At 37.4% G+C, this 23,049-nt stretch overlaps 1 protein-coding gene across 48 annotated transcripts in view; it reads right to left on the minus strand.

Moving 5' to 3' along the window:
• JAKMIP1 (janus kinase and microtubule interacting protein 1) overlaps positions 1–23,049 on the minus strand; it is a 126,265-nt gene that overhangs the window by 61,013 nt on the left and 42,203 nt on the right. For 4 of the 48 annotated variants that reach the window (XR_014946012.1, XM_032444142.2, XM_085547337.1 and 1 more), the window contains 4 exons: positions 21,299–21,493; positions 12,467–12,562; positions 8,275–8,406; positions 4,687–4,962 (listed from right to left, as the gene is read on the minus strand). Coding sequence is in view for 44 of the 48 variants with exons in the window: in XM_032444142.2 (XP_032300033.1) it covers positions 4,687–4,815 (129 nt within the window). In the remaining 4 variants the exon portion in view is untranslated. Of the gene's footprint in view, positions 1–4,686; positions 4,963–8,044; positions 8,205–8,274; positions 8,407–10,503; positions 10,637–10,733; positions 10,812–12,466; positions 12,563–17,818; positions 18,033–21,298; positions 21,494–23,049 lie in introns of those variants that run through there. The other 44 variants (XM_032444139.2, XM_085547336.1, XM_085547344.1 and 41 more) reach the window with 36 other exon arrangements.

Raw genomic sequence — 23,049 nt, forward strand, 5'->3', positions numbered from 1 at the left:
TTCATTCAAAAAGGAATCATATCCCTCATAAGTGGTAAAGTCTGCCTTCTGGAAAGTATCTTCTTTAGATACATATATTTTATTTCTTCTCATAAAATAACTTGAAGATCCAAGCCTACAGCAAATAGCATGGGTCGCCACTACTTGCATTAGTCTGAACTTTTTCTTAGCTTATCACAGATGAGTGAATTTGCAAACCTACCAACACTCAAATTCACTTGAATTTGCTATGGATAAACAAAGAATATTGAGATGAATATTTAAAATGAGATCTAGTAAAAAATATATAGGAAAATAAATTGTACAATGACAATTATAAGCAATGCTGATATTCCTCCAGAACCACAGTATTTTAAAATTAGTCATGTTGTACATCAGGCACGAGACTGAAAAGCAGTTTTCCATATAACACATTATTGATTGTAACTTCCCAAAAGCATTTTTAATACATGTGAAAAGGATTCTGACATTCTGGGGAATTCCAGTTTACACAAAACTTCATGCTTGAATAATGATTTTCATTTTACATTGAGTGTCTGACAACACCTATATCCATTGTTTCTGTCCACGACAACATATCTCAAACTTTCAGACTAACAGAATACCACCACATATCATCCAGTCATCTCACTCACAAAGTTTCTGCAAGCCCAACGCAAATAATAACAACCCTATAATCCCTGAATTCTACATCTTATCTTAAATGACTTTCATCCTCCATTACCCAGAAAAAAAAAAATAGATGCATCCTAATCTTTAAGGCCTTTAAAAAGCCTATTTTTGTTATTGCTTTTTCTCAGAGAAGATAGAAAATTAGCTCTATTATAGTTGTCTTCCCTGAAAGCCATAAACTCTCTCCCTCCCAAAATGTTAATCTCTACACTTTTGGCTACTGAAAGAACAAAAATAGTAATATGGTATTTTCCCATATGCTTGACTGTCTCAGTTTCAATCTGAACTCAAACACGGTTAAAAAGTATTTATTTTTAAATGCATAAAGCTGTTCTGTCCACAGTTTGAAGCATAGCCAAGAACTAAAACCAATAAGTAAAAAAAAAATTCATACAGGTTTTCAGAGCACTAAGAGTGTCTGGCTCCATCTTTACACTCTCCCATCAGCTATTTTTGCATTTTGATAAAGTTCTTCCAAGACTTCTTCAGTCTCAACAGTCCCAACTTCTTTTTCGGAAGTGATGTTGCATATCAACATGCCTTAGAGACTGAGAAACAGTCTAGTTTCAGAATAAAGAGAAGACAATGATGCTCAACACAGAAAGTTCATACTAGAACCAATTTGTATGTCACAGAATAAAGTCACAATTGACTGAATTGCAAGAACTTGATGTAAAAGTAAAATGTAAACAAACAATTTCAGGGAGAAAAGAAAGTATGCAAAAATTTTGTACTTTGGACACGATAAACTTTCTGCAGAACATTAAACTTGCAAGTGTAGAACTCAGAAATTTAAGTTAAAGTCTTTGGAAGAACCTACAGATCTGATTTAATCTCTTTATTGGATGTGACAATTTGTCATGTCAGTCCACAGCCTAAGAACTCTCCTGGCTTCTTTGCAGATTATATCACTGTATCACACCTTGTAAAAGAAACAGCTCTTATCACTTCCAGTTACCTAAGAACTCATTTTGCCTTGATTCTTCTTTCAGGCAATCCTTTTTCCAGATCTCCTTCTCCTCTAACAAGAGCACAGAAGTGGCAGAGGCTGCAACCAGATGCAATTCCACTTTGTCAAACACTGATTTTATGTAACATACACTCACTGCTCAGTCACTGCTTTTCCCACCCACCTGCCTCTACTGCCTCTACTATTTCTTTTATTTATGTGATCTTACTCATTGTTCTTTCTCCCTAGCAAAAAACAACTTGTTAAATTCACTCTATTCCCTTTAAACCCTCATAAATATCTTCTTCTTGCTTGTTCTTTTCCAGCAACAAATAGCTCTTTAAAAGAAATGTATAACATTTCATCTTGACCATTTTCTGCAATCATTCTTGCTTCCAGCATCCCCAATTCTGATAATTTTTTAGCCTAAACTCTCAAGATTATGTCAGAGCATCACAGAAAATGTGTTTCTGCTCATATCTGAGGATAGTTCCTTGTTTTATATCAGGATACCCTAGAAACTCCGAAAGGCTGCAGCAACTGTCCTTTTATTCCAGAACAAAACTTAGATGTATAATTTGACAGATACAATAACTGCACAGACTCCACTACAATCTGAATAGAATTCTGTAGATTACACTGCATTTTCTGTCAACAACTTCAAACATGATAGCATCTAGAAGATTTAATTGTGATACTTCCTTGGTTTTTAATTCCAAATTTAGGATAATCATTGTTTAATATCTGCATATTGATGTCTCACTCCTCCCCTCCTCCTTTACTTGGACAAGAAGTCACGCTAACATGTCTAGCATGTTAACACTTCAATCCTATTAGAACTCTGAGTTCTTCCACATTTATTCCTAATAACTTGGCTATTTGCAGTGTTTGACAGATGACCCAAATGCTCTCATCTTAGTGATTTGTTAAGTATTGATCATTTTACTTTATACAACAAGAGCACAGATCTGAATTCAAATGCCCTTCAACTTTAATTGTGTAACAGCATTACACATTGATTTACAAACACTTCATCCATTTCCCTGCGCCAAGATGGTTGCTGTATTTCTTTCCCAATTACAATATTTCTTTCCCAATTACAATACCCTAGTAGCTACATACTATTCAGGAGGCTCCTTATAATTCATACAGTTATCTGGCTCATTTCTTTTTCCATTATTTTATATATACATTTAGTTTGTCTAGGTTCTCCAATGAAAAGTTTTATTATTTAGAATACTTCCATAAATAGGTAGCTATGACTCTTTTTCTATAAAACTTCTTTTTTTTTAACTCCCAGTACATACAGCTGTTCTGACTGAATTATATACTATCTTTAAAATAAAATACATCTATTGAAAAAATGAAGTTTATAGAATTTACAGGAAGTCACTGTTACACACAGATTCAACATCTGACACCAAAACTCGAAAAGAACCCAATAAAGAAAAGTGGTCAAAACATTTTTGGAAAAGTCTATAAAACAATGACTCATGATGGCAAGGCCCTCCTTTCTCTATTCTGCTTCAGTGACTTACAGCATACACGTCAGCAAAGACAAGGAAATTCAAGACAGTACTCCACCATCCGCCCAGAAATGCTTTCCAACATGCAGTAGAACTTACCATGGAACCGACTGCACATTCAGTAGGATTTTACAGCACTCTGGCTCTAATCTCCTAATTCAAATACCTACTCATTACACATGTGAGCCCACTCATTTCTCCACATGCTTATCTGATAAGTGTTATACAAACATCTCCTGCAACTACCTCAGTACTCAAGTATAAACCTTTTGTATTGCAGAAACACAAACAAGTAAGCAAACTGGAGCAACGGATGCTGGACTGTAAGGAGGCTGGTTTTAGACAGCGTGGTATTGTTCTGAAAGCTGTCATGGTGTTAAAGCTAGAGTTAACCTTAGTTGAGTTAATTTCTTTTCTTTTTCTTCTTTACTCTGTGCTTAAAAATTTGAGCTCATAGAAATTTCTTTTTCAACAAATTTAGTTTGTCTGATCTGTATTGAACCTATTACAGTCAGTCAAACAAGAATTAGGGCTTTATTATTTACTTTTTCCTCTCAAAGGAATAAATTTTGAAGATGCTTTTTATAGGCTTGTTTCTCTGTGCCATGAAATGATTATATGAAATAAAATATGAAAAATGATGTCATCCAAAGCTGAGTATCACACAGGGCTCTTTAAGAAACTTGAATATACTGGACTATTACTATCCATGTGTTCCAAAGATGTTTCATATATTGCAAGAATATAACAACACGAGTACACAACAAAGCCACCGTATATCAAGTGAACATGTCTTTAGTACATGTTTCTTCTTCAGAGAAGTCTTTAAGACTTTTAGAAAGTATCACCAAACATAAACTCTGCCCACAGTTGGGAAGACTGGAACTTAAAGGTCCCTTCCAACACAAACCACTCTACAATTCTATGATTCCATGTACTTTGTTCTCCTGACCACTCAAATACATGTTGAACGTATGTTAGATAGACGAATATTTATGGATTTGTTTTGTTAATAAACAGACACATCAGAGCAGCTAAGGACAATAGCACACATAACCCAAACAAATCAAACCAGGACTCCTACACGCATTCCTTCCAGGCAATTTACAGTCCCTGTAGACATGTATAACATGGTTTGAATATGCTTTTGTTCAACTCTGCATACACTTATTTAACATAGAGTTATCAGTGCTAAGATCCAATCCTGAACTCCTTTGCTTCCTCTAAGTCCAGCTAAGCCAGTGCTATCTGTTTTGAAATCACAGCAAATTTCAGCAACAATGTCTTTGGGAATATTTACGTACTTTTGTATGGTACTAAAATAGTTGGCAAGAGAATGGAATTTAATGATCAGTTCTTCTCATATTTCACACCACACCTCCCCGACAAAAATTTCATTTTATCAGTGAGTGGTTCTTGAGACATTTCATGCAAGTTTAATGCATATTTTATTGGGAATTTACTTGAGATTCAAGCACTGCTTTTGTTTATAACATCACTACTATTTAGAAGAACGATCAAGAAAATGCAAATACATACCTTGCTTTTTTCTTGCTGGAATTCTATCTGAATGTTAGTTAGTTTAGTTCGTAGCTCCTCGTTAGCAGCTTGCAGAGTTTCAATATCCATGTCGGGCTTATCTCCCTTGGCACGACCTTTCTTTGACATAATTATATTTGAAGTTTAAAATATTTTTTTGCTCCAAATTGAGCTACACCAGCTAGGGCCTTCTGCTTTCAGCATTTAAGAGTCAAGTAGTGTTCAACCAAATCTTTCACAAAAGTCTCTGCCATTATGGGTTTTGCCTCTCATATCCTGAAAGAAACAAAGAATGAATAGAATTAGACTACACCACAGAGCAAGGTCAACGAGCACATTGAACTTCCTTGTAGTATGCACTATACTATATAATGTACTAGAATTAGAAAGCAATAGATTAGAAAAGTTACACTTTTATCATCATACCTAAAAGCATATTAACTCTTCTCCTATGCTTACAGAAATGAAAGTTTTGCTCTTATGATAAATATAGCATATAAACATAAATCATATTTTATTCAGGACCTGATGACTTGGATCACACAAGATTCTCAAGGGGCACAGAGATAATGATAAATTAATAGAGCTGAGTGGCATTCCAGTGGGAACTGCTTACTTACTGTAATAAGTAGTAAGCACATTTCACCTTAAGTTATCAGATGTACAGTATTATTCAAAACATCAGCATATGCAGAGAAAGTAGCATAAAACTAGAAAAACAGGTTAAAAGACTTGAAAAATATAAGCTGTGTACATTCAAAGTCAATAGTTCAATGTGATCTATTCAAAATATCAACGTATTTCATTTTATTTTAATTCCCTAATACATATCTAACATGTATCTAAAAGTACTCAACTATTTAAAACAGCTTTACATGATATTCAAGGAGAATATCAATAGCAGACAAAGAACCCTAACTGGCAAGCCCCAAGATTAGTTTTCTTCTTGAGTAGTAATAAAAACTTCATCAGTTCTTCCCCCACCCCCTTTCCCAGCACTCCTCTAAGAATAACCTAGTGTTCCACAAGAACAAAGTGTGCAACAAGTGCTAATAATGTTGAATTATTTCAAAGAATCACAGAATCATCAAGGTTGGGAAAGACCCAGAAAATCATCCAGTCCAACCATCACCAATACTTCCAAGCTAAATCATATCCCTCAATGCAACATCCAAATGTTTTTTGAACACCCCCATGGTAGGCGACTCCACCACCTCCATGGGCAGTGTATTCCAGCGCCTGACCACCTTTCCTGAGAAGCAATGTTTCCTAATGTCCAGCCTTTTGTTAACAGCAAAAGGAAGGCTAGGGAAAATGTGGGCCCCATACTAAGTGGGGGGGGTGTTCTGGTAACGGGGGATGCTGAGAAGGCAGAAATACTGAACGCCTTCTTTGCTTCTGTCTTTAGTGAAAGGGCTCTCCCTCAGGAATCCCAGACCCTGGAGGTTGACGAGAGTCCGGGGAATGGGAGATTTCCCTTTAGTCAGGGAAGAGGTGGTCCGTGAGTGCCTAGGAAACATTAAGGTCCATAAATCCGTGGGACCTGATGGGGTGCATCTGCGGGTGCTGAGAGAGCTGGCAGAGGTCGTTGCTGAGCTGCTTTCTGTAATATTTCAGAGGTCTTGGAGAACTGGGGATGTGCCTGAAGACTGGAGGACAGACAATATCACTCCAGTCTTCAAAAAGGGCAAGAAGGAAGACCTGGGTAATTATAGGCCAGTCAGCCTCACCTCTGTCCCAGGGAAGGTGATGGAACAGCTTGTGCTGGGTGCCATCTCCAGACAACTGGGTGATAAGGAGGTTATCAGGAGTACTCATCATGGGTTCACCAAGGGGAGGTCGTGCTCGACCAACCTGGTGGCCTTTTATGAAGATGTCACTAGCTGGGTGGACAGGGGGAGGGCTGTAGATGTAGTCTACCTTGATTTCAGTAAGGCTTTTGATACTGTCCCCCATGACATCCTTATAACAAAGCTGAGGAAGTACGGGATAGATGAGTGGACAGTGAAGTGGGTTGAGAATTGGCTGACTGGCAGAGTGCGGAGGGTTGTCGTTGGCAGTGCGGTGTCTGGCTGGAGGCCTGTAACTAGCGGCGTCCCCCAGGGGTCTGTACTGGGTCCAGTCTTGTTCAACATCTTCATCAATGACCTTGATGAGGGGATAGTGACCACCCTCAGCAAGTTTGCTGATTACACGAAGTTGGGAGGACTGGCTGACACGCCTGAAGGCTGTGCTGCCATTCATCGAGACCTGGACAGGCTGGAGAGCTGGGCAGTAAGAAACCGGATGAGGTTTAACAAAAGCAAGTGTAGAGTCTTGCACCTGGGTAGAAATAATTGCATGCACCAGTACAGGCTGGGGGAAAACCTGCTGGAGAGGAGCTCTGCTGAGAGGGACCTGGGCGTCCTGGTGGACAACAGATTGACCATGAGCCAGCAGTGTGCCCTTGCAGCCAAAAAGGCCAATGGCATACTGGGGTGCATTAAAAAGAGCATGTCCAGCAGGTCGAGGGAGGTGATCCTCCCCCTCTACTCTGCCCTGGTGAGGCCTCATCTGGAATATTGTGTCCAGTTCTGGGCTCCCCAGTACAAAAAAGACAGGGATCTCTTGGAAAGAGTCTAGCGGAGGGCCACTAAGATGGTGAAGGGCCTGGAACATCTCCCCTATGAGGAGAGACTTAGGGAACTGGGTCTGTTTAGCCTTGAGAAAAGAAGGCTGAAAGGGGATTTGATCCAGGTTTATAAATACCTGAGGTGTGGGAGCCATAGTGGTGAGGCTGGTCTCTTTTCAGTAGTGCGTGGGGACAGGACTAGGGGTAATGGGATGAAAGTACAGCATAGGAAGTTCCGCACGAATGTACGGAAGAACTTCTTTATGGTGAGGGTGATGGAGCACTGGAACAGGCTGCCCAGGGAGGTGGTGGAGTCTCCTTCTCTGGTGATATTCAAGACCTGCCTGGACGCCTACCTGTGTGACATGGTGTAGAGAACCTGCATTGGCAGGGGTGTTGGACTCGATGATCTCTAGAGGTCCCTTCCACCCCCTACAGTTCTGTGATTCTGAATCTCCCCTGGTGCAGCTTGAAACCATTCCCTCTAGTTCTATCACTGATTACACGAGAGAAGAGGCTGACACAAACCCAAGTCATTTTAAATAGCCAGATAATGTTCAGCATTAAATTCCTGATATGGCAAAGGGGTTTCTGCTTTAACAACATTGCTCAGATTCAGGAAGGATTCTGGAAGGTGAAGTTGTTAATGAGTCATCTCAGCTGAAGCAAAAAACATAGGTAGGACAGAAAATATCTGGGGGAATGGAAAATGGTTTGTGACAGTTGAGAATCTGTCTTCCCACATACTTTGTAGAATCGGTTGCACTTCTGTTTCATTTGGAAGGAAATTGCCAGGTTCAGTGTGTTATTTTCTTGGAGTTCTTGTTCAGAGAATGATTCTTTTCTTCCAAACGCAACACCAAAATCTGCAGGGCTCTGACCTCCGCTAACTAAAATACTTGCTCTACTGAATTTTAGAAAGAAAAGAGAAAGTAGCAATAACAAAAGAAAAAATTATTCCACTGTTTCTTACACACCTCTATCAAAAACAAAATTAAACAGAAAGGCACATCCAGGCCAGCAGTTTTCTAAAGGCATTATGCACAAACTGAAGATTCAGTATTCTTAGCTGAAGCTCTCTCAAAATCAATACCATTCCATTGTTCTTCCTTAAGAAAAAGAAAGAAAACTGTCAACCACTAGCAACAGAACCTATAACAGCTTCCTGAAAATGATTATAAAGACATTAAAAAAAAAAGTATATATACATACGCACAGTATTATAGGTCTAAGATAACATCAAAGACTTCTCTAACTATGCCTATTTTGCTTTAATTTTAGAATAACCATATACTACTCCCTCCCCTTCAGATCAGACGTCTTTTCTTTTTATCTGACATACAAGCAAGATATAGAAAAATGGAGAACAATGGCAGTTATAATGCATGATAATCCTTACTGCTGAAATTTTCACACTTGTTTTACTCAAAGAAACAAAAAAGAATTACATCTGCAGGCTACGGCTCTTACAAAAAAGGAAATTCTTCAGTTCAGCTTCTTTTGCTTTACCATTGTCCATACTTGCCAACTCCACCCAGCACGGAAACCAGTAAGATACCTAAGGCTTCTTTTCTGCCCAAGAGATATTGAAGAAGTTTTCTTCATAATCATCTGCACCAGTAGCTTCTTTTTTGTTGTTGTTTTTTGTACTATCATATATTGCTCTTCATATTCTACTGCCTTTTCTAATTTCTTCCCCAAACTCAGATTATAAACTTGCAGGTGTATTTTGCAAGAAACAGATAGACCTACAACCTCTCAGACTTTTAAGAACGCCTGAGAATTCTGACCTTTCCACACTCATAGTTTCAACAGATTTTCCTAATTCCTAACTATGGAAAAACATCGATGTAAAAACATTAAATATTTAAATGGCCATTTATTTTCAATACACATCCACAGAATAAATTCCTCACTCTAATGAATTATTTTTGTAAGGGTAGGATATTTCCTTCCAAGAGTTCCTCAGAAGGTTAAAAGTAATTAATGTAACTGTATATTATATATATATATATATATATATATATATATATTCAAATATAAAAAGAAAAACAGATTTAAAATAGATAAATAAAAATAAGTAAAAGGTTCTTCATCTAGACACCTCCATCCAAAGAAGGTGATTTCTCATTTTACTTAATCCTTTCTCCTACTGTATTACACAGCCTTACTGTGAGCCTCAGATAACCTTGTTATGCTTGTGAACACGAGACACAAGCACATCAATGTTGAATATTCAAGAAGTTTAAAATAAAAATTATTATCCTAGCACCTGACAAAGTTAAACTTGGTGGACAGGGTAAAATGCATATCCTTAAAAAGGCCAATTACATTAAAATGTTCAGAATTGTGGTAATCAGTCAATGATTGTGTGGGAATGCTGACATGAATAGTTGTCAATGCCCAAGGCAGATTTCCCAGAAGGTTCAGATGACCTACATTTTTTGCTTCAGTTCTCAGATGTATGTAATAAAATATGACCGAATGGATAAAAGCAAAAGCATCTCTAGAGGATGAAAAAGGATCAACAAATAGAAAATTATTCTGATAACAAGAATTTATAAGTATATTGTAGACTAGTAAAACATTTTAGGTACCCATTTGTTAGCTACTGAACAGATCTATTTCTGTAATAGTAGAGTTTTACTTTCAATCCATCTGCAGTATTGTTGAGTTTCCTTAGTGGAACACTTTAAGAGTCACTTGTTACTCTTCTTTTTTTTCAGAGATAAAATACGAAAATATCTTTATTGTTAGCTAACAGCCATACTTTTTTTTTTTTTTTTTTTTGTAGAGTCATAGCTATTCTTGTTTTAATATCTCTCTAGGTGCAAACTAGATGGAAGGCAATCACCAAGAAGCACTAAAATGTTTAAATTAGCTCTTCCAAAAAAAAAAATAATAATAATAATCAAACAATTGTGTTGAGTACAGATGAACAGAGGAAACATTTGCTTTGTAGAGATCATAGCATAGCATGAGTTAGACATTCATGATGCCTGACTAAGGAGGTTCTGTAACAGATGACACCCTGTGGATGAACTCAGAATTTATAACTCACTTAACTCTCCTGCCAGTGTATCTTTTACATTAGTTTCTACAAAGGCAGCTCAGCTAAAGAGATGTTCTGAGATTTTGCATTTCTGCAGCCTTTCAACAGATTCTTATTACCCCCAGGGAAGAGTAGCTGTGCTTTAATATCTTACCACAAATCCCTGCCTTTCAGTTCCCTCCTCGGCAGTGAAAAGAACAGGAATTTGGAAAGCTTCAGAATGATTTTCACCAATACATGCATTTTTCACTCCAGTTAATTGGTTGTCTGTGTCATGTATGCATCTACTAAAACACATGCAATCAGAAAAATTCTTCCAAGTCAAAATGTAGCACACCAAAAAACCATAAAACTATTTCACACTCATTTAAATCCTATACACACCTTTAAACATGTATCAACCAATGACAACTGCAGTACTGCAGGCGGCTGGATAGCACCCAGTACATTTGTGGCCTGTTTCTAGGCAGAAAACATATATACATTCAAAAATAAAAATGCTGGCATTTATTTGCAAGAAGCTGTACAGTAAACATGCAGTAAGAAGGAATATTTGAGCTGAAAAGGATGAGGTAGTGGGAATTAAAGGAATCACTAATGCATTTAGCCATCAAGCTTCACTTGAACTAGTTGTATGTCATTTTATTATACGTAACAGATTATGAATATGAGTTGGGTTTTTTTTAAATCTCTGCTGAAGCAATTTACAGGGGGAGTGGTCTCATCAGTAGTCCTCGTCAGTTGCTTAGCATGTGAATGATAGAAAAGTTATACAATGTAATAGAATTTAAAGGAACAACTGGCCTCTGATTTTACAGGTTATTTTGGAACAGAACTAAAGGACCAGTTATAAGCTTAACTTAAAACAGACTATTTTCTTGTGTCTATAGGGCTCATACCTCTGGCTCTGTTGGCCTCTTCAAGGTCATATTAGAAATTTGCTCCACAGTTCTCTTCCTGCACTACTGCACTCTAATATACCAGAAAATACTGAAACTTTGGCCTAAATCTGATCTCAGAATGTTATAAGCTTGAAACCAGGCCTTTGAAATAAATAAAAAATATTCAGTGGCTTCAATTTGTTGTTGGATTGACCTACATTAGTATTTACTCAATTTCACACAAAGCACTGGTTTGTGGATTAATCCTTAAAATCACCCCACTAAACACACTAAAAGACAAACCACTACAAGCAGCAGCTTGTGACGCACACAGAAACAAAGAAGAAAGCACAAAAATGCAAAGTTCAAATGCAGTTTAAAGTAGCAAGACCCTCCTTCCACAAACTTCCAGAATCAGGTCTTGCACACATTGCGGCAAACAGCTTGAGATAGAGCTGAGCCTATGATCTAAGTGGCAGTTCCTTTCTCTTGAGCGTACTTAGGAGACCTGACAAGTGGCCTCCTGTCTAGCACAACATATACACAGCCTTCCATCCTTCTGCTTGTATCCTGTGCAATTCAGAGTGATACTTGGGCTTTCACTGAAAAGTATTTCCTCCTTTAAAGCATAAGATTTAAGGACAAAAGAAGAATAGGAAGATCAATCAAATTTTAGCATTTTCCACTTAGTGCTATAGAAATGACAAATACAGAATGGCTGCAATAACATTATTCACCCTCCCTGACACCCTATGACTTAATCATCCCATCATATCTAAGCTTTTGGATTACACTGGACCACTTTTGCTGAGTTATTTACCTGAATTTTAAAAGAAGATACTTTTGAGCTTGTTTGTTTGTTTCAAATTATCATCATCACTGTTATTAATATTACTGTAGGAATAATTAAATACGTCCAAAAGTCACAATTTTCCAATACTCTTATTAATTTTTACTTTTCACTAAAGAATTCATATGATCTTCCCAAATAGGAAATAACCTAAGCACTGAATACAGACCAGAGCATTCAGAGCTCTAGTGATCAGAGAGATGGACACCAGCTTAGTAATGTTTTCTGATAGGTGGCTTAGATAACTCACGTTAGTACTTAAAATGCTGTTCTACAGGTACATAATACCCTGTATCCATGCACTGTGTTGAGAGCTAAGATCTTATTCTGATCAAAAAAATTTCAGGGATTGATTCCCTATATGACCAGGGACTATGCTGACTCACCAATCACCCTCTCTGGAAGCAGTGGTTGCATTTCACATGCCTACCAGTGGTGACAACATGAGATGACTCACTTAAATTCCTCCTTATGACAGTGCTCTGAAAAACAAAAAAAAAAATAAAAAAATCAGTCATCTCATGCTGACATTTCAAGTGCTGGTAATTGAGTGACTGTTCACTGAAGTGAATGAAGCTTCAGGCTCTGTACTGCAGGCTGATGGAACTGCATCAGCTAGGATGAAGTATTTATAAGGACTACTTCAGCCAGCTGTTAGTTTCTTCTGTTCTCCTTCCCTCAGTTCCATAAGGTAGCAGCACTGTAGCTTAAAATTGCAGCCAGCAAAATGCACAGCTAGAGGCTAATACAGACAAAGACAGAGTCATTTCTTATTCAGTTTCATCCACAGAGACAAGCATGACACAGCACAAGAAAAGCACAGCAGAGGAACTTAGTGAGCTGAAGACTTTCTTTGTGTAACCATCTTCCAGTATCCATAAACTGGAAGCTTCACTATAGTGAAAAGTCTGCCAATAAGACATCCTTCTGCTGACTGCCGGTGCTTCTGATTCAGCCAGACCAGGCTGCCTGGGGCAGTGGTTGGCAAGGCATTCCCCAGAAGTGCAAAGAGAATGCTCAGAGCTAAATGTGCTGTTCATGAGCACTTGCATATCTGGACAGAATTATTCTCTACACATCAGAATTAAAACATTAATAACAGCATCCCTCAGTGTTAAGAAACAAACACAAAAGACAAATCAGCCATAAGTTTGTTTTTAAGCCAACACATAAAACCAAAAACCAAAATTATTCTGTGATTGGCCACTGTCCAAAATATATTTGGAAGTGCAAAATTTAATCAATGCTCAGAAATACATATGCAGAAATAAAGCTTCCTGAACCTGCAAGAATGGTCAGGTATTGAATAGAGGTTATTTCCACACAGGATTTAAAGTTGTCTAGAAATCTGAATATCCAGGTTCAGGTTCTGCAGGTACAGCATTGCCACCAGCATATCTCTAAACTACTTACTGCTGACATAGCCAGCCTCTTTTATCCATTAAGAGGAATTCAAAAATGATTTTTCATTTACTGAGGAAAATATATTTTTCCCTTTTACCTGTGAAACATATAAATGTTTTTGGGCTTTTAGCAAATGCAACCTCCTTCTCCAGTGTCTGTAAATTATCCCTGGCTACGGACAAAGTTTTTATTTAAGACACATTACCAAATAAGTAGGATGCAGTATAATTGAAACTTCACAGCATGTTGTGGAAATAATATATTCATATAATTTGTGCTATGTACTGATCTTAGTACTGAAGGGAAGCCTAAAACATTGGGGCACCAACAGTAATTTTGTATAATGCTTAGTCCTCCTGAAGACTTTATGAAGTAATATGGAAATAAGTATTGCCTCGTCATCTCCCCAGGCTGAACCACAGAATAAGACTTCGCTTTGAAGTTAAGCTTGGCACAGCTCTAGCAGTAGCAATGAAGTTTCTCACATCATAAGCTGCAGAGCTAATCTAGCAAAACTTTAACAGTTTCCAGAACAGGAAAGAAAAACAAACCGGGAGGGTGGGGGGGGGAAGAAAGAGGGTGCATATACTATTGGGAGCCCCCTTATACAGAACAGAGCCTGCCAAAGGAGATATAAGTAAAGGAAAATAAAGGGAACTAACCTTAGGAGGACCCATTTCTTATCACCAGCCCAAATAACAATCCTATCTGCTGTTTGTCTATTACTCCCTCAGCTCTTTACCTCACAACCAACAGTACTCAGAGATAAGTGAAAGGAAAGAACTGTGTATCAGAAAAGGAAGAAGAAAAAAGTAAAAACAAGAAGTGGATTTGCATTAAGATGAAGGTTTTCTGCCCCGTCCCTGGAGGTGTACAAAGCCAGGTTGGATGGGGCCCTGGGCAACCTGATCTAGTAAACATGGAAGTTTGGTGGCCCTGCCAGGCAGGGGGGTTGGAGCTTCATGATCCTTGAGGTCCCTTCCAACCTGGGCCGTTCTGTGATTCTGTTTACTTGTTGCTTACATGTAATCCCATTCCACACTGAAATATTTGTTTCAGTGAACAGTGCGAACACTAGATCTGACTATGTTCTTTCCCTTTAAAGGACATCAATCAAAGTACCACTGCTGCACACATTTACATTTCTGTTGAACAGTAAAAGTCTGGGAGCATCAAATCAAAGATTTTCACTAACACTTCACAAATGGAACTCGAAATTACTGCATATTTTCTTTGGCATGGGGAGGATTTTAAGTAGTAAACAGTTAGATTCACTTTTAAATCTTAGATTAATCTTTGAAAGTTAATTGACATGCCCAAATATTCTACTTCCTATCAACTATCCAATTTCGCTTTCTTGGAGAGTTGTGATAACATCCAGCTCACCAGTGAGCTGTTTCCATGCCTCTACCAGCACCAGTTAGTGCTTTTTCCTGCTTCCCCTCTTTCATAGATTTCCATTTACTTTAAGTAGTCATTCGTGTCTAAATGTTATGACAAGGAAAATATTTAACTGTTCTTGCACACAAAATTGCTACAACTGCATTCTTGCAAGAAGTTCAACACAAGTTCTTCTACTTGAGAAAAATAGGAAGTCTGCTTTCATCAGTTTCCTGATAAGCACAGAAATATTAAACTGCCACAGTTGAAAAGATGGAACAAAAGAGCAACTGATCCAACTGATCCAGAAAGTGAAAAAATAACACGATAGTATTTTATTGCTATTCTAAGAGTTATCATATTATTGCATCTCTTTCCTACTTCTTGAAACAACCACAAAGCAATGAAGGACTTCCTCAATAAAGAAAATAAACTCTCCTGAATAAAACAGAAACATCCCTGCTATAATTGAAAACTCTTAACATACTCTTAAGTGTATTCCCTCATCCATCTCCCCTTTGCATTTTTTAAATTTTAAGCCAAATTTAATATAAATAAGGAGGGATTTCTTCCCCCTTCCTCCTCCCCCCAAAAAAATCATACTTTGGGTTTAGTTGCAATGAGCAGCACTTGAGCTAGCAGTGCTGTAGCAGAGATATTTATCAAGTCTGTGAAGTATAGTTCAAGGCTGCTGAGTAATCTGATTGTGCGAGCCCTCCCTGGCTCCCATCCCAGCCATTTGAATCTCTCTCACTTTTCCATCTCTGCAGATTGCACGCAGCTACCAAGTCACCCTAGCACTCAAAAAGTTGGTCTGTTTTTTCTTACCTCTCCTCACCTGTACATCATACCTACGCAATGTCTGAGCCTTAGTGCATCTTCCTTTTGAGCTCCAATAACAGACCATTTTTTGGCAGACCTTTCAAGGGAGGCAGTGTTGCCACCATTATCACAGGCTCCTCTCGTTAGGAGCCTCTCATTTCCAAACCATTTATAAAAATGCTTGCTTGCTTACTTTTCTAAACAGAGATAGCTCTTTACTAACTGTCAAGACATCAAATTTAAGCTTTGCTTCAGCTCAAATGACTTAATGCTGATGTCCCCCTATCCCTCAATAATGTCCATCACATTCGCCTACAAGATGAAACACAGGCACATCTCCTTCATGGTCCTGACTTCAGAGCACACCTGCAGATAGCATAATTCTGTCTCCATACAGATTCCTTTTAGACATAGTATTCTGCCACACTCTTTATCAGAGTCTAGCATTTCTATTGATTCCATTTCCTAAACACCATTGGGCGATTCCTTCTGGAGGATGAACAACTTCTGTCTCCATAGGAGAGGGAAGACAGAGAATGGGGAATTACTGTCCCCAGGTCACAGTAATGATAAGCATCTGATAAATCTGCAATAGCATTTCTTGTTTCCATTGCATCTTTTTTCTAGACAAAAAAACGTTTAAAGACATCTCAGTTCGGATATAATTTCATAATTGTGGTTAACATCTAAAAATAATTCAAGTAAAGAGGTTTTCAGAGATTCAATCAGTGAGATAAGTTACAAGCTTCACAGCGTAGAAGATTCATTTCTTCAAGATCAAATGACTCAAAAGCAACTAAAACAGAGCTTAAGAGAATTTATGAAAGTAGTATACCATCTAGTAGGCTGCCTTACTACTGTATCTTCAAGTCAAAGTCTTGGATGAGCAAGCAATTTTTTAAACATAAATCCAAATTCTGAAGGTCAGTTGTGCAATTATGAGGTATAGTTATGTTGTTCAGTTCCATCCAGACTCTGAAGAGCTCTTTCTCTGGGGTGACTTTTCTGAATTATGATGGTTTGTTTGTTAGCTGATATTACTGGGTTCACATTCTGCTCTACTCCATTCATTTTCTGTACTTACACGACGCATTCATTTCATTCTTTCCTAAGTTTTGCTTTCCTCATTTCTTTCCATTCTATAACCAAACAGAACCCCTTGCAATAAATTTTTAAATATGTATTTATCAGTATATTATCAGTGAATTAAATTCATCTTTGAAGTTTATTTTCAAAGGATTTTAAGGTAGCTTTCCTAGTTTGGGCTGAAGTTTAGATTTTCACACACAGTTCTTGCTAAATATGAAGTAATCCAGCTGTGAGATAGAAGTGCTTCAGTATATAGCATTTCTCAGGCACAACAACTCCATATTTAACAAAAATGCATTATGATGTACAAGAAGATCACACACAGTAGAAAAGGAGCTGATAAGCCTCCATGAACTGAACAAAAACCTGAAACTATTATCAACATAATGGAAATGCAGTATTGAGCAACTGAGGAACAACCTGAAATCAACTGCTGTTGTCCAAGCTGATTGTAATACAGACAAAACAAAAGAACATTTTAAAATACATTTTTTGCTTATGATTATATGTAATAAAATATTAACATAATATTTTCAACATACATAGGGGTATTTATGTGTGTGTGTTCTCAGGATAGGTTTCCTTCAAGAAGTATTTTAAGTGGTAAGATAATAGTATAAATGTTGTTTTTAAGGACTATCTTTTGCTTTGTATAGAAATTGTTAACATATATTGCCATAATTAGACTTCACTGACCAAGTAACTATTATTCATATGGCACTGTTCACAATTAATACTGTTTCCAACAAATCAAAGAGCAGTTCTTGCTAAATATGAAGTTATCCATAGCTGGAAAAAACAACAACCAAACCAACAAAGCAAAAGCAAATAGGCAAAGCAACAAAAAAAGACACACACAGAAACACTCAAAAAAAAGTTAACTAATTTCAAGAGAGACCCTATTTATTGTTATTATATTATTATATATAAGAACATTATTACAAGGACAGTATCATAGAGATGTCAGATATCCCAGCTTCTTGGTCACATTACTATTTATTAAAGGTATACCACACATGCTGCACTTTTCTCAGGGTTCATACCTCTGTTTTCTATGCACATAAACATAGGAATTGACAAGTACCTTCTTAATAGACTGAGGGTCTCTTTTGCTTAACATCCAATAGCAAGACCTAAAGAAATGAAAGACCTTTCTATGGCATACAAAAAGTTTGCTTAGTTTTCTTTTTAGTACATCTTACAAGCATTCAAAATGTAGACAAGTATTTTCAGCTAAGCAAAACATGACCTCTGTTATCTTAACAAGACCACTAGCAACCACACATTTATCTAACTCTAAAATGCACGTGGGAATTCTGCCAGCAGCTGAAGAGCTATCTGCTATCCAAATGTAGCACCTTATCAGAACAGTTGAAAGTTTGCATGTAAAAGAAACTACCTAGATGCATAGATCAGTAATTTTTTTTGCAGTGTTCGAAGAGAAATGGATCTATAGTCATAAAAATTGGAATTGTATTTGTGCAGAGGATTAGTCAGCACAGATAAATCTAACTCAAAGGCTGTTAGGAAGTATGAGTAATCTCATTTTATCTACATTAAAGTTGTGCCAGTTTAAAGCAGGGAGTTGGAAGCAATTATGGCAGATTTCATAATCTAGCAGTCAACAAAACAGAGATATTTAAAACACAAATGTGCCTGGCCTATACTCAGTACCTTGCAGCCATCCTATATGTTCAGGCACACCCACAGATAGCAGCATGATGTAGCAGCTCCCACTGAAATCCTGTTCCTACATATAAGTGTCTGTGTTTACATGGTCATTCTGAGAAGACAGTTTAGAAGTATCAGAAAAATTGCCATCAAATTAATAGGACATTGAGATGCAAAAAATATATAAATAAAAAAATAAGAGCAATCAAGATTTGATAGGGAATTTTTTGCCTTTTTTCCCCTCTAGCGTTGGGCAAATGTGCATAAGCAATCCAAAAAAGTGAAACTCCTATGCTAAAATTTTCCTAAAGCAGCTCCAGGAAACGTGATGTTTCCTCATGGATAATCAGTATATAAAGCAAGCACTTTCAGAATTAGCTATCAAAGACTTTCTCATATCTTGAGCATCTTGCAGAGTCTGTTAAATAAATCAATTTTTTAATCTATGTTCATCTGTTTGGATATAGAGGAACTGATAGACTTACGGATAACAAATCAATGTTTTTTAAACTGTTTCAGGGATTTAAAAAATCAAAATTCAATGGGAAATGGAGCTACAGTATTCAGTACTTTTCAAAATCAGCATTATCTACTTTCTATTGTGTAGGTCATTCTGAAAATAATATTTCTTGTTTATTTCTATGGAAACTACAACAGATGTAAAAAGCACAACTCTATTTGATAGACCAAATTCTCAGCTACAGAATTCTGATTTTCAGCAGTCACCACCATCAGCCATGCATTTTCACCAGTGATTAAGAGTCTACATGCCAAGCTTATTTAAAAAAAAACAAACAAACACACAAACCTGCACCAGCAGAGTTGACCCACTGTTTCACAGCTGCTGTGAAAGAATTGTTGCTATAGGAAAACATTGCCCACACAATCCATCCTCCATTGGCCTAAACAGGCAGAAGTCCAAAGGCTCCAAATCCAGACTATATGGTGACTGCATTCATCCAAGATTGACAAAGTGCTCCATGGTCTGTCTTCAAACTGGCATGGGGCCTGGCATTGTGCACCAAGTGAAAGGTCTCTGGCCTGACTCTGGAAGTCCAGACCTTCTCCTTAGAATCATGACGTAGCAGCAACATAGAGTTGATAGTTTGTTCAGATTATAGGAAATATGAAATACCTTTCCTACCCACACAGCAGTGAACATCGCTTTACCTGCTGAGCAACACACCTTGAACACAGCAATAAAATGTAATGATATACTGGCAGGAAATTTCAACCTCTACTTCTATGGCACCACCATCTGGCTCTGATGTTGTTGGCTAACATAACAAAAAGGGCTGCTCCAAAAGTAATGCCCTCTTCGTATTATTAGGCAGGTATATCTGAAAAATTCTCCTTCATTTCTGTCACTGAAGCTCCTCCTGTAGTTCACCACGAGGGGTTAAGCTTGGTCAGTGGTAAGTGTTCAGCTACCCTCCCAATTACAGACAATTATCTGTAGAACCCAAAACACACAGTTACACTGATTTTCCTCATTACTAAAAGGGAGTTACTTCAATGAACACCAAATTATTTGGTTTTCCATTCTTTTTATATTGCCTTATAGTGACTATGCTATGAGGAACTTCTCTCAAGCATTAAAATAGAAGATACTAATGAACTATTTACTAATGAACTACTAGCTGTACTAGAACATCACAGAAGACAACCCAATAATAGCCAGAGGGACCCCTAAGGCATGTTCTGTACTATTGTACTTTTTTTTATTATTATTTTTAAAGAAAATTTTACTCTGTCCTTCTTTAGGAGGACTTCAGTAATGATTATACACCACAATATTTTATTTTTCATAGCGTTCCCCCTACGTAGGATCATAGTTAACCCTTCCAGCAGAAGGCATTCTTCCACTATGCACCGTATTCACTATAACGTCAGGTTTCGTTAACAGCAAAAAGGCAGCAATTTCCAAATGCAAACTGCAAAATATCTGCCAGTAAAGTTATCTTCAAAGTTACTGCTGTTTTCCTCTTTTTTCTGCAATACATTTAAAAAACAAAAAAAAACAAAAAAATCCATAGGATCCATTGATATTTTGCTTTGGTAAGAACAGTTACATGGAAAGGAGGTTGTCCAGTTTTTAGTATTTCTGAATTTAGTAACTGCATTATCTCTGAAGTCCTACTGTAGGAAGATTCTGGAACACGCATAAAGTCAGGAATTAGGCAGAATGCTAAACTCTTTTCCTTTCCATAAGTTCTCCAATAGGAGGAAACTGATATTTTCCCCCCAAATGTATAGTCAGTCCCTCAAAGCAACCCCAAGCATTGAATTCTCATGCAAAGCATATAAAAGCTGCTTCCTCATCCCTCAGACTTGTGCACACTATAAACACACGAAAGCCAACAGAAGACTGAGAAACTCTGTCAGAGAAGCTTAATATCTAACAGAAACCAAGCTAGTCAAAGACTTTCTTCTTTATTAATGGTGACAGGAGTATGACATAGAGACAGCAGTCACATTAACAAGCAGGTGATGAAGGTATGACACTGAGCATCATTTCTGTACTGCAGATTTAAGATTCTACAGGGGGAAGAGCCTTACAAAATTAACAGAAAATAGAAAAAAAAAAAGGTTGCTATAAAGAAGTTCATTCAGTGAACACAGAAAGGCTTCTTGAAACTAGAACCACATTGAAGCAGCTTGAAACCTAGTATTAATTTGGGTTATCTTACTGACTGCAAAATCTAGTTGGGTTGACAGTCTGTTTCAGCATACACAAAAATATATAACTTGATGTTTCAAGTGATATTATCTGTAAGAAATTGGTAACATGGTAACTCTGTGTTAGACTTATTCTTTTCATACCCAACAAACATGGTGATAACACACAGTACCTTTCTCTTGTCCACAGGTCTCTGAGGCAGCTGTGTTTGATATTATGCTGAAGATGTTAGGTCTGAGCCACACCAGGAGCTAAGTTGTTAAGTACGTTTGTACTGGGATTTTCCACACAGTGAGTCCTACTCCTATTGGCACATCCTCTTTTTTGTGATGACAAAGGGATTTCTGAGCAATGTTGGTGACATTATCTGTTAAAAAAAATAAAAGAGATTTAACCCAAATTAGATTTGATCAATAGCTTTGACAGTAGTAATGCAATGAAAACTTATTCACACAAGGTAATAAAAAAGCAAAAGTAAAAGCATGCAAAATTGTAAGTGTGGTTTTTTTCTATTGCCAATGCATGTGTAGATCCAATTCATAACTGTTTTTGCCAGCTGATCTTCAATCAAAGTAACAAAGTTGTTACGCTACTGAACAATTAGAAGAGGGCAAGGCAAACGGTTAACTGAGTTTGTATTTCTTTCCAAGATATATCACTCATTCATGCATTACAAGCTTACCCTTATGTGTATGAACAGCCACATGCACACTGGCCAACATCATGGATCTCAGTACCAAAAATGCATCACCATGAGGTTGTTATCACTTCCTATCCAGCAAAGAACTAGACTGAATTTCAGAATCCTAAATACTATTTTATTTTTATGTCTGTCCTGCACAGTGAAAGAAGCAATGCTATTTCCTCTCTGAAATTATGAAAAGAGATGCACAAAGGCTTGATACTGTTTTCCTTCGCAATTACTGAAAGTCATCAACATATTTTGACCATAGAAGCATGACAACACCTTCACTTAAGCTGAGTAAAGAAAATAGAATAGCATCTATCTGAACCCTAAGCATTAAGCCGTTCCACAGTAAGCCCTTTATGCTAAAGCATAAGTCTATGATTGACTAAACAGGATTCAGAGAAGGAAAACATTTCAATAGTGCCTAATGCAGGAATCTAAGCTCTCCCAACAATAGGGCTCCCACGAATGATGTAGAACCCAGCAAAGTTCAGTGCCTTTGGCTGAGAGCTGCAGGGTAGGAAGGATGCCATGCCTGAACAGTACTGAAATATGACAAGCTTGTTGTCCAATGCATGGTTCAAGCCTTCACAAACGTGCTTCACGCAGAATATATCAGGCTTGCCTCCAATGGTAACTGTCATCAGAACGTTAACTCCTAGAAGATTCCCTTTGCTCTGGAATACTTCCACTTAGTTCAAGTGGTTTGTTACAAGCTTTGAGTCAATGTTGTTGTCAGCTGAGTAAATACGAAATCCGTAGAGAATAACTAAGCAGCTTATTTGTTCAGCAGGGACAATCATATAGGCAGGGTCTAATGAAAATAAATAAATAAATAAAATTTTTAAAATTCCACATGCTTATTTCCTTAGGGCCAAATTCTCTTTTCTGAGGGAATGCTTTTAAAGAGGATAAAAGTAGAATGAGGGTCAGATCATGGCAGGAGATCAAAGTGCTGAAACAGCTTAGTAAGCATCTTTAAGTAGCACAAGAGGCTCAAAGAGCGTAATTTACTTGGTTTCTAGAGCACCAAGCTTCCTTAGGAGGGAGGGGGCCAAGAACCTGGATTTTTATGATGTCAGATACACTGATTTGACCCTATCTTCATTACGCTTTAAGAGTTGCCCTGTTTTTACATATTCCAACAGTTATTACACATAGAAAAAGATCTTCTTGATTTCCTCTAGCCTTACAGTAGATAATTCAAACATGCCTGATTTAAATGGAAAGAGGAA

This window comes from Coturnix japonica, chromosome 4 (genome assembly GCF_054131305.1).
Source record: "Coturnix japonica strain WE chromosome 4, WE-NBRP24, whole genome shotgun sequence".
Classification (NCBI taxonomy): domain Eukaryota; kingdom Metazoa; phylum Chordata; class Aves; order Galliformes; family Phasianidae; genus Coturnix; species Coturnix japonica.